At 38.1% G+C, this 12,883-nt stretch overlaps 1 protein-coding gene across 1 annotated transcript in view; it reads right to left on the bottom strand.

Moving 5' to 3' along the window:
• LOC129779250 (zinc finger protein ZFAT) overlaps nucleotides 1–12,883 on the bottom strand; it is a 224,618-nt gene that overhangs the window by 16,579 nt on the left and 195,156 nt on the right. Inside the window, exon 6 of the mRNA XM_055786634.1 lies at nucleotides 8,126–8,332. Coding sequence (XP_055642609.1) covers nucleotides 8,126–8,332 — 207 coding nt within the window. The remainder of the gene's footprint in view (nucleotides 1–8,125; nucleotides 8,333–12,883) is intronic.

A 12,883-nucleotide genomic window follows, 5' to 3' on the forward strand; every position in this document is an offset into this window, starting at 1 on the left:
AATGAAACCAAATTAGGCAGGTGGAGGTTTTAGGGTGCAATAATTGTTTCTATGGTGGTAAGACATTCCACCCCCTTCTTTTAGGGGGAGGAGTTCAATGTTTCAGTGTGAACCTAGACAACGAGCAATCAGCAGTATCCCGAATCAAATTGCATCTCGAAAAAAAGCTGCTGTAGAAAATGCCCTAGTTGATCGATCCTTTTCAAACTCTCAGACAATAAAACATAACCCATTAGTAAGCTTTTGGCATATTTATTTCATTCAACTTCAATACCATGATGGTATGCTCGAAACTTACGCTTCACTCCACTCATAAGGTTCTGTACAACATCTGGCTGCAGCTTTTTCTGTACGGAAACCCACTTTCTATTTATGGCTTCCGGCTTTGTGGAAGGATTCAAGTCATTGGGATTCCGCTTAAACGCTTTCACGACACACTTGTGATCGTGATCACTATTAGAACATCCATTCTGACAGAGTTTCGTAGTAACAATTAATCACACGACTAACCGTTGACTGCACGATTCCGAGTTGTTGTCCGATGTCCCGATGAGACACTTGGGGATTTTCCAGGTGCTTGCGTGAAACCAATTAGCAACGTTGTTTTCCGGTGACGCCATTTTTTCCAATTTTCGTAAAAATGACAGCGTTAAAAATACAGTGTAAACAATATACTCTAAACCACTTATACCCAATATTTCAAGAAAAAAAAATCCGAAGCATTTTTTTCGTGATGCAATTCTATAGCATTTTTTCTGTGATGCAATTTGATGTGGGCCACCCTTTATGTTAATGCTCAGAGCTAATTTCAAAGTCTGCTCAAATTGGCGTATTTTCATTTCGCGAGAAGTTCGCGCCCCTCGCTCAAAAAAACATTCATCGGCTTCTATCAAAGCCTCGGAATATTTATATTAACACTTTGGCATTCGGCGACACCACAGTGGTTACGTACGAAAACTGCCGGCGACATCACAGTGGTTACGTGCGCATAGTATCTTAATAGCCGGCGACAGCACTTTAGTATCGTTTGCATTCTGTATGGCGTTTTGTTTAGGTAACAAAAACTTACACACACTATCAAGCATCGTGTTTTTATAAGTAGGGAAGGTGGGGAAAAACGGAGAAGAACTTTAATTATATCTTTCGAAACTCATGTTTTCCAAACTTAAATGCCGTTTCTTGCATTTCAATATACTGTTTTTCTTATTAATCGGCCGAATATTTTTCAATGTTTTTATTAAAATTAAAACAGACTGAAAAGTAGAATATTTTTTCGATGATTACCCGCATGGACATATAGTGGAGGAAATATGGACAGGTTTGTAATATTGACGTATGTATATCTTCGCAAATTCATGAAAGTAGGGGAACAGGGGGGTTGGAACTTATGAAAACTAACGATAAGATCAGGAAAACTTAACTATTTCTAATTTCTCGATAATGTCAAGAACGGGCGGCGACAAGCCAAGTAATCCGAGTTAGCGCTGCCGGCGCCAAGCGCATATTTTTTTACGAACCGTGCGGACGCCAAAGTGTTAAGGAGTTTCGTTCTTAAATTTAAATAACAAATAATTTCTCGCTGGCTATAATTTCGTAGCCCTACTTTAACAATGCGGTCATGCCATGGACATTCTTCATTATTTATTGCGGCCCGCGACGCCATGGCTAACACGTGTTTGTGGCCCATATGAAAAAAAAATGTAAGGGGTTGTGCCTAGGATACGACCGCATTTGTGATGTAGGACTACGGAATTATATCACATAGGATATTATTTTAGAATGTATCGAAATTTTTAAAATAACTTTTTAGCAGAATTTTTTAATGGTGTAGACAGAGTCGTAATTTTGTAGAATTGACTGTAAATGTTTGAGCCATTATTCATTCTTTCTCTAGCGAGAACAATACGACGAACCCTAGAATAAGAGCAAACATCGCAAGGATTATTTTATTTTCAATGTTGTAGCCTTAACAGTTATCGTAGTTGTTGTTTTCCAGTTGACGCACAAACACATGCGACAGTGAGGTTTAAATAGAATAAGATATAGTTAAATTTCACTATAATATTTGGGCAGCATATTTAGTCAACGCTGGTTTGACGAAATAAAAATTTTTTTTTTGATTATGTAACTTGTTAAAATCGTCTTTTGAATTAAACGGATAAATTAGCCAGCCAGCTATCTTTAGTTTAGTTTTGACGTAGGATTACGTCTTTCGGGAACATATTGGGGTACAAATTGAAAATCTGAAATCGAGTACATCGTGAAAATTGTCCAATTTCAGACGCTTATTGCGCAGTCATTTTATGATGGATTGATGAAATTTTTGCGTCAACCGATTCCGGCACTCCATAATAATATTTTATATTGAAGAAAATAATATATGTCATGAAATTAACTATCGAACAATTGAAAAATCTTAACCCCCATCCTAACGGAAATACCCCCTTCTGATTGGTCGAAATTGACGACACATGCGGCGGGTCCCTAACAGAGACATCAAAACCAAGCTGCCTGGGGGAAATCGGCCTTGCAAATATATGCAAGTCGGTGGCATTTTTGTATTGCAAGTAAGTTGAGTGATACGTTTAATTCTAGCGAATGAAATTTAAATTTGGAACTTTAATGTTGGTTGCTTCATGAAATTTCATATCAATCGTGTATTGTGAAAAACTGGGCACAAGTGTAAGTGTAATTTGGTAGCAGTTGTGTTAAAATGACTCGATTTATTCCAATTTTCATAAATAAGAACCAAGGTGTGTTCCTGCTCGAGAATGGGTCGTTTGGTTCAAGCTGTCTGTTTTGTTGTGTTCATTTTCAACCAAGGAAAGTTTATACGGCGAGAAAAATTGGAAAAGTGAAGAAAGTGAAAAAAAAGTGATTTCCCATATTATCTACATATTGTATTAGGTGCTGTTAGTCCAGTAAAAATTCGCATTGGGTTGAACAAACACTCAGAAAGTGAACATTTTAAAAGTTTTTTTTTTCCATTTCAAATATGTTTTCTCTATATTAAAGTAACATGTAAACACTGATGAGAAAAATTGATAATTGTGTTCGGTATTGGTAATTATCTTATATTATATTGGTGAGTTTTTTTTCTCTTTATTTCATCCATACATAACACAGGAGGCATCTCGTCTAGGATCACAGAGGGTGATTTTTATTATATCTCGTTCCACTTCGGCATCTTTTATCTGATACGCACCATCCAACGACTGTTTACTATCCTTCTGTTATCATCGCTCGGTAAACACTGGTGGAATGAACAAACAATACCCAACAACCAAACAAAACGGCCCTTTTCAGGGCCACCATATCATTATCAAAAAGTTTAACAATGTAATCTTTCAAACATATCCAAAATCAACAGAAAGCCTAACGGAATCCTACGTCATCTATGCGGTCGTGTTTCGGACACAACCCTCCTGTGAGTTTTTTTTTAGTTTTAAGTAAGTAGTTTTAAGTAGTATTAAGAATGTATTAGTCTACAATTTTGATTGACGACAATAAAATAATAATAATAATAATAATGACATAGAACTACGTCATTCAGGAATGGTATCAAATCAGAAAACAAGTCACGTTTTTATGAAATAAAGTTAACGTTAATAACTATTTTCACTGGTAACGAATTCTCATGATTTGCATAACAATCCAATCGGAAATTTACTAAGATTTGTTTGATATGCTATACATTACAATTCGCTGAACTCTAAACTGTTTAAATTCATGAAAACTGGAAGAACATCCTTTTTCCCTACATTTGTTCTGCCAATTTATGTGCTAACCCTACCCGTATTTCGAATGCTTATAATTCGAACATTTACTTAACAGATCGGAAAGATGTTTGAATTAATTGATAGGAAATATTTTTAGGCGTCTATCATAATTAATAGAATTTTATTTGTCATGAGATAAACAATTGAATAACTGTAAAATGTCAAGCGTTATCTAAATGCCCTAACTGCCAAGTTTTGATTGGCCCGATTAACGGTTCTCCAACACAAACTTCAAAATCGATGTACATGTGGAAATCCGTTTTCCAAATATACATGCAAGCCGGGGGTATTTTTGTTTCCACCGAGCTGTGTTACCCTAACACGGACTTCAAAATCAATGTGCCTGGGGGAATGTGCTTTGTTAAAACATACATACAACATACAAGGGGTATTTTTGTTCCCACTGAGCTGTGTTTCCCTAACACGGACCTGAAAATGAATGTGCCTGGGGGAATCCGCTTTGTAAATACATGCAAGTAGAGATGTCTAAATATTTCGCTTATTCGATTATCGATTAATCGTCGTATCATTTTTAAATATTCGATTCATTCGAATAATTGCCTTTCAGTATTCGATTAATCGAGCGAATATTTTTTTCTTGTAATAATAATGAACAGACATTGCATAATAAAAAAGATTATAATATTATAATTTTAAAAGTTATATTAAACATAATTGTAAAATAAACATGGAGTAGAATAATGGTTTTTGAATTAAATGATATTTCAGTATATTGATAAATTTACCATTTCATGATTTTTTGTACCAAGTTGTCTGTCGGGCTGCCGATGTTAGATGGTCGCTATTGGATAAAAAAAACCATAGCCTAATTCTTGACCTAAAAATGTATTACCCTTGAAATTTGTTCGTTTTTTCATTACCCCGATTACTGTGATAACTATTCGATGTATTCATATTTTGATTTTTCATTATTCGATACCAAATTACTCGATTATAATTACAGATATTCGATTGTTTGAATTAATCGAACGGTTAACCGACGTCTCTACATGAAAGTCGAGGGTATTTTTTGGTGTTGAGTACTTTTGTACTTGCTTGTCGTTGTGCAGACCGGAATATGTTTCCCTAGAACGTACTTTTAAACTGAGAAGCCTAGGAAAATTGTCATTTCAGATACTAGAGGTGAACGAACTTTCACGGCTCGAGAACGACGTAAACATGAGATGTTTAACAGAACACAGATTCCAGAGGGAAATGTATAATACAATGATCGTTTGACAATTCCGTTCACATATTTTGGCATCATATTAAACGTAAAAGGACGATCATCAAATTTATATGTAACGAACAACATAATCTATTACAAAAAATTAGATGCAATCTAAAATAATATTCGAAGTGGTAAACAAGTGGATTGCATAATATGATAAGCTTCTAAACAACGATTTTTAATGAAAAATAACTCATTTTTAACAAAAATGGCAACCATTTTAGTAATTTTTCGAATTTTCAAAAACCCCGCATGTAATGCTTTAGGTATTGTCCTGAAGTTTCAAAATATTCATTGGAATTCGTTCTGCAACACCCCGTTGCTTCAGAACCGATACCATCAGGAAGGTACCAATTTTCAGACAGCATCTACGGATCCGACTGTCAACAGCGGAATAATCATCATTCGTGTACTCAAAAAATGAAAAATACATCTTCAAATACACCTTAAACCATAACCAACATACTCGGAAACTTCACTCTATTCCTAACATCCGAAAAAAATCACTAAAATTTATTATTTTTCGACCTTCTAGATAGGGGTCCACCCTTAACGGTATTTAGAAATTGTAATGCACAGCACATAGAAAAATAGCAGAGAGTTTCTAATTCGATTGGTATGCAAATGATTACAATTCGTTCGTAGCGCAAATAGTTACTAACATTAACTTTATTTCATAAAAACGTGGTCTGTTTTCAGATTTGGCACTCCTCTTGAAAGACGTAGTCCTAAGTCAACAAGGATGAGTGCCGCTGGTATAGACAATAATGGCCAATATATCGTTCAAGAAATTAACGAAAACCCGCGGATACTTTTTGAATAACCCAATGTAACCCAAAGTCACATCCAATGACGGTACGAACAGCCCAGTAGACTTGATTTACGCGAATCGATCTTTCTCGGCACGAAGGGTGTGGTGTGCCCTTCTTTGCCTTCGCTTGAAAAAAGAAAGGTTGTCGTTGCTGCAGCGGATCACCACTGAGCGTGAATATTCTTACCAATCACTGATCGAAGCGGTGTGCATGATCCGCGATGCACCAGGACCAAGAGCAGAACGCCCCTCCTTCCCCACCCTAGCTGCATTTATGGGTGTCGCACAAAGAGTACAACAGTACAGCGCGGAGACGATCACAGGTGGAGTGGAAATTGATTGTATGTTCGGTACCTGGAATTGCCTTCATCGGGTCGCGCACACTCTGTGGAACGAGGGAAAAAATATCTCATTTGATCTAGATTTTGACAATATTGTGGCGACTGGGAGATGTTTTCTGAATTTATTCCTCCGGAGGGCTGCACCCGAGCGGGGCCAAAGTCATGCGAGGCTGAGGCGAATTTCAAATTTTTGCATCACTTTTTCCCTCCAGATTCTCCCGAAGTGATCGAAGGCACAAAGGGACCAGGCCAAGGTTCCATCTTATTATCATCATCGATACGTGCACTTTGAGCGTTTTGTTTGTTAGGGTCTGTTTTGCAATCGAGGCGCGTCGAAGAGGGAGTTGAAGTATTGTGCATTATTCGTATCATGGGGACCCCGTTGGAGTGCATTTTCAGCGTACAATCAAACATAAACGCGCGAGCGATTGTCGCATGGTGAGAGTGCATGGGGCGGCCCAACAACAATATGGGCATCATGGGCTAGCGGATTCCCTTTTTCGGACATGATACCGTATCGCATTTTTTTCGTACACTTCTTGCCTGCGCTCGAAGCCTTTTCATCTTGCGTGAGATAGGGGAGCACAGCTTGTCGTGAACTTGGGGAATAGGGGAAATTTGGGGCCCTGCTGGGGCTGTACTGATGATTTCAAAAAGCTCCTGCATTGTTCAGAGTTTGAGGTTTCGAATTATATTCATATGAGACGCTTAGTGTTACTAAGTGTTACTAGTGTGTTAGTGTACACGATTTGCCGCAAAATTATACAAAAGTTTATTTTAAATATTTTTGAACATTTTGGATATTTAATTATAAATAGCTCCATAAATATTGGAGCGTAACGAGGAACGTTCAAATTCACCTTTCTTTCCGTATTTTAAACCTCCTTCCCACCTAATTGAATCCCCATCTCTCCTACGCTGCTCGGCGGAACGGATTTTCTGCCAGGGAGAAATTCACCGCTCGCGTCGTGAAGCGCTCCGCGATTAGTTCGCGATTGGCGCGCGGAATTGAATTTATGTTGAGATTATTTCCCTCAACGCCTTTCCGCGTCGCATCCTCGTCGTCGTTATGTCGGAAGGCTTACGAGGCCCGGCACTAGTCCTGGTAGCCGCTGTTTTAGGCCGGTAAGCCTGCGGACAGCCGGTAGTGTGTGAGATGGAAAATTAAAAACAATAAAAAGTAGTTTGATACCGGTGGAATTCAGCATTAATTTAATTTAATTATTCTCCCTACCCTGGTTTCTTAGGATTTGGATGGACAAGCGAACGCATAACGAATCGCCGCCCGATTCGATGCCGTGTGGTGTTCCTCCAAACGAGAGAACGCCGAGCGGAATGTCCAAACGATAAATTATCTGTATTTTTGCAAGAAACGCGTCCAGATACAGGAGGAAATATTCTGCCCCGTTCCACTATCACGGGTTCACAGGGAGGCAGAAAAAAAAACGGTGGTCGATCGTTATGTTGGCACTCTGGCGTGATTGTCCTTTTATAGGACACACGCTGGAATTGTAAAAACGTAACTCTGGACGCGCATATTCAATCGACTATTGAATGGTAATTTTCCTGGTACAGCTTGCCAATTACAAGAGCATTGCACGCGCGGACACGTGGACAGCTGACACCACCGACGGGACCATAGGTCGAGCTGTCGTTTCCCGGACTAAGTATCGCTCGCCATCTCTCGTCGCTGTTCAGGTGTTGCTAATATAATGAATTAATCTCAATTATTACGCTTGATGAAGGATGCTTTGATGGGGGGAGAAAGCCCATTCCATCGTTCAGGTAAGCGCGGAAGATTTCCGTGTATATCTCAATGTGCCCAGTAGGCCAAATTATAATCATCATTCAATTAACGCCAACGCGAGTGTTCCGGAAAAAACTGACACCGTATCGATGTGGTTTCAGTGGGTATGCGAGCCCGTTCGTGGAAAGTACTAATTAGCGCCCCTCCACAACTTACCTACGCAGCTGAGTGATTGTCTTTCCCCTGTAGTCACATCCATCTTCGGTGCAGACGAAATTGCGCTCCTCCGAGTGGCGGCTGTGCAGATGAGCTCGCACCTCGGCAGCACTTCGGCCGATGTAGAAGCAGTCCTCGTGTTGACAGGAAAACTCCTTGATCGATTTACGCTCCAGATGGACTTTCGCGTGCTGAGCGAGGATTTTGCTGGAACGATGGGAAAGTAGTAATGCGGGGGAGATTAAATACGAATCGGAAGCGAATTTTTAAGAGAGATTTTTATTTGCGACATTAACTCCACCCCTGTACAGTAAGTACGCTATCGCTAGCGTATACATATTGCATGTCCTCTAAAGGAAATATTCATACCACTCAAGAATGCCGTTAGATGTTGTTGAAAGCGGTAACGGTTTGCTGAGGAGCGTTGAACGACAATGAAGTGTCCTTTTCAAGGCAGGCAAAAAAGGAGTTTGGAGTAGAGTTTTCTTCAGGGCTAGACTGTCCATGTTTGTATAGGAGGCGTAAACGACAAAATGAACAAAATCGACTTTTTCGTCGTTTTGCATTCTACGCAATGTAATACGTTTGCTCAACATGCAAACAAACATTTTTTGTTCAAAAACATTTGAGCAATTTTGAAAAAAACGTTTCTCAACGAACTGTCTCTTGAAATAACCAATATAGCGCTTTATTTTTAAGTTGTCTTAGGGTCACCATGAAAAAAAACATTTTTATATTCTAACTTTTTTTTACTTTTAAAGCTTACTAATACAAACGTTTTGCGATGCAGTACATGTCAATATCTCAACTTCACTCAAAGTTGTTGATATTTCTTCCCAAAAAATACGCTCTCTGCAATTGCTTGTCCTTCTTTCAGGAGCAAACATAAACAAAGTTTAGTGGCGACATTTGAAAAAACATAGTTCACTCTACATGATGTGTGATTTATAAAACTATGTTATTTTTCGTGTTTGAGTAAATAAAATTTAAATCATGAGATTTTGGATAAAACACCATCAATAACTTTGAGTAGGATTAAGATATTAACAAGTTCTGCATCGCAAAATGTTGGTCCTGTTAAGCTCTAAAAGTCGTATGAAGACAATTTTGATGTAGAATTTGAAATATAAAAGTTAGAGCAAAAAAACCCACTTTTTCATGGTAACCATAATGCAACTTAGGAAAAAAGCGCTAAATCGATTATATTAAAAGATAACAAAAAGCTTTGTTCTACAAAGTTATTTAAAATAATTTGGGCTACAACATTACACAACATTACAACGAAGACAGTTTTTGTCTAAAGAATAAATATCTGCCACAAAATTGTTTTTTAACTAAATTGCATTAGGGTAACCATGAACAAAACGGTTTTTTTACTCTAACTTTTATATTCAAAATTCTACATCAAAATTGTCTTCGTACGACTTTTAGAGCTTATCAATACCAATATTTTGCGATGCAGAATTTGTCAATATCTTAATCCTGCTCAAAGTTGTTGATGTGGTTTCACCCAAAAACTCATGATTTCAATTTCAATTTACTCAAATATAGAAAATTACATAGTTTTGAAAATCACATATTATATAGAGTGAAATCTGTTCTTTCAAATTCCGTCAACAAACATGTTTTATGTTTGCCCCAGAAAGAATGACAAACAAATGAAGAGAGCGTGTTTTTTGGGAAAAATATTAATAACTTTGAGTGAAGTTGAGATATTGACAAGTTCTGCATTGAAAAATGTTTGTATTAGTAAGCTCTAAAAGTCTTTGGAAGACAGTTTGCATGTAGAATTTGAAATATAAAAGTTAGAGCAAAAAAACAGTTTTTTTTCATGGTGACCCTAACGTAACTTAGAAAAAATGCGCTATATCAGTTATTTCGAGAGATCGAGAAAACTTTATTCTACAAATATGTTTCAAATAATTGGAGCTACAATATTGTTGAACTATGTTTATCTCTATCTATAAAGATAAGAAAGTTGTATTTTTTATTTCATCGACAATTTTGGTCACCCTATTTTTGACAACATAAAAACAAGCGCTCTATCATATGTAACAACTTTGTCTAAGGCAGTTTTTGTCTAGAGAATAACTGTCGAGCTCTAAATGCTAATTTCCACTCAAATGCATCTCAATCTCATCTTAAATGCGACTCCACCATCTTCATGCAATTGATCGTGATATCGGTATATCATGTTGCTAAAATTACCAACATTGCAGATTGCTTTTACAAATTCAATTAATTAAAAAAAAACACGAACCTGCTGTTCTTATCATATCCCAAAGTATTCAGGAAAAAAAGTACTATAATAGACTCGCAAAAATCCAGAGCACCTTTTCCAGACATTTCACTAACTTTCTTCCAAACCTTTTTGATTTTATCCGATAACAACTGAAACTACCGACGGAGACGTTTTGTCTATTATCGGAAATGTAAATACTAACGCCACAGACAGAGCAACTTGGTGATTACGTCTAGCTATGTGAACAAATGTTCATTGAAACGATTAATTGTCCGCATAAATAGACGCAAGCGTTTTACAAATGGAAAAATATGTTTTAATCCGCAAAATCGCATAGGCCCTCTTTTTACCGATAATATCCTTCAACTGGACAGATCATTTCATCGGAAATTTGCATGGTTATGCTTGTAGGCCAAAAAAACAACAAAAATGCGTTTTCCCAACACTAATGGTGTTTTCGATTACGTCTCCTATGCAATCATGGGCAGAATAGATATCACATTAATTGGCATTCACAACAGTTTCTAAGACTGCAAACTCACGTTGAGAACTCTACGTGGTCACGAGATAGGATCGTAATATTCCTGAAATTTCCGAAATTGATTGTAAATACCGCACTCAAACGTTACAGGTGGAACATAAGACCAGAATCTACGAGCAATGGTGATTCGAGCAGTCCACAACAATCCTGGGCTCTCTTTGTGGGATTTAGCGAAAACAGTATAGTTCGGCGAATTCGTATGCGGTCTTACGGTCGTCTCATGTCAGCGAACACCCCAACAGGACGCTGAAACAAAACCTGGTTGTTGAAACCTGTGCAAGTACGAGGAAGTGTTGACTAAGTGCAAAGGGAGCATTTCGATGGACGGAGAAACATACCTTAAAAATGAATTTCGGACAAATAGCAGGTAACAAATTTTACCTTGCCAAGCGTAAAGAGGGTGTTGCGGGTAGGTGCAAATTTGTTTACAGAAAAATTGGATTGAGACCATCACGAATTCTGCATGGATTTTTTCACTGTTGTTCGAGCATTTTCAAACAGTTTCTATGCTTAGTCAAAGAAAATCCGTTTTTGATGGCCTGCGTTGCTCTTTCAAGCTCCTCCTTCTTCCAACGTTGTCTGCCCATCCTCTTTTTGTAATTCAGCGGCATCTGGAATCAATTAGACCAAAGAAAAACCTCAAATCTTTAGGACCAATTCACCCCACAAAAACGTGTCCATGTCACTCCACACAACATGCAAAAATTAAAATGCAATTAATTTCATCTATTGTTATCAAACTTACAGTTTCGCTGTATCAAATTGTTCCTCTTCTGTAGGCGAATAGAACTTTACTGCCCAATACACGAAAAGTTTGTTTGATCAGCGGGAAAAACCTTAAAACCACGATCGGAAAATTCACATCTTTCGACAACCAAAGTGCTTGCTGTGTTCATGCTACCATTTCCTTCCACCTGTCGAATTTTACCAATGTTTTTTTACGTTAGTTACACACGGTTCATTAATGAAAGAAGATGACATTATAAAAAATCCAAGTTGAGCCGTACTTTTCGATATAAAGGGGTGGACCAAATCACCCCGTATGTCCAACTCACCCCGTGTTACCCTACTGTGCAATGATGAATGGTATCGCACGGAAAAGTCGAAAATTCATCCGAACAGCTAACGAACAATTTTCATGGTTTATCCCTCAGAGTTCATCAAAAACCTACAAAATGAGGAAATGGAATTTCCATTTTTGTACGTTATTTCTATGCCGAGAAATGTCTACTTTATGCAACCGAATTCTGCCTGAAACAGGCTTTAATTTATGGTTCTAATAACTTCAGTTACTCTTTACACTTGGCACCTGAGCAACAGTATTTTTTCTCAGAAAAATATTTTATGCCTGATCTGAGAGGTAAACTAACATAAACCCAAAATAAACATCGTTGAAGAAAATGCGGGTCAATTTCTTGATATTCTGCAGTTGCGATTACAGTCTCCAAAAGTGACCGAATAGAAACTTTCCACACCAGCCAGCGGTCAAACGACTACGCGTACGTTTGCCAAACCAGCGCTAGGAAAAATTCATCTTTAAATCCGCCATGTTGTTAGCGAACACATCCTTTCCGGCGAATGAGGCCGGCCGCTAACACCCAGCCACCCAGAGCGCTCCACTGAGCCGACATCTCGTGCAGGGAGAAAAGATTAAAATTATTTTCCCATCTCACTAATAATAGGTTCCCGGACCAGCGAAGGAGCCATTGCGCTAAACAGGTCCGACGAGCGTTTTCAAAACGAGAACTTTTGTCTGTGCATTGTCCTGCGAGCGGCCTGAAGACCATACCTTTTCGGCAGACTAACGACTCTCGATGGCGAGTGGTTCCAAGTCCAGCTGCAATACCCCATTAAGCATAAATATAAATCTAAATAGCAAATAAATTATGAAGATTTTCATTTTATTTGCTATGGAAATTGTTACTCCGAGGAGCAACTACTGCCGACAGTGGCCCTCTGCCGAAAGTGTCCCTCC

Source organism: Toxorhynchites rutilus, chromosome 3 (genome assembly GCF_029784135.1).
Source record: "Toxorhynchites rutilus septentrionalis strain SRP chromosome 3, ASM2978413v1, whole genome shotgun sequence".
In the NCBI taxonomy this organism is placed as follows: Eukaryota; Metazoa; Arthropoda; class Insecta; order Diptera; family Culicidae; genus Toxorhynchites; species Toxorhynchites rutilus.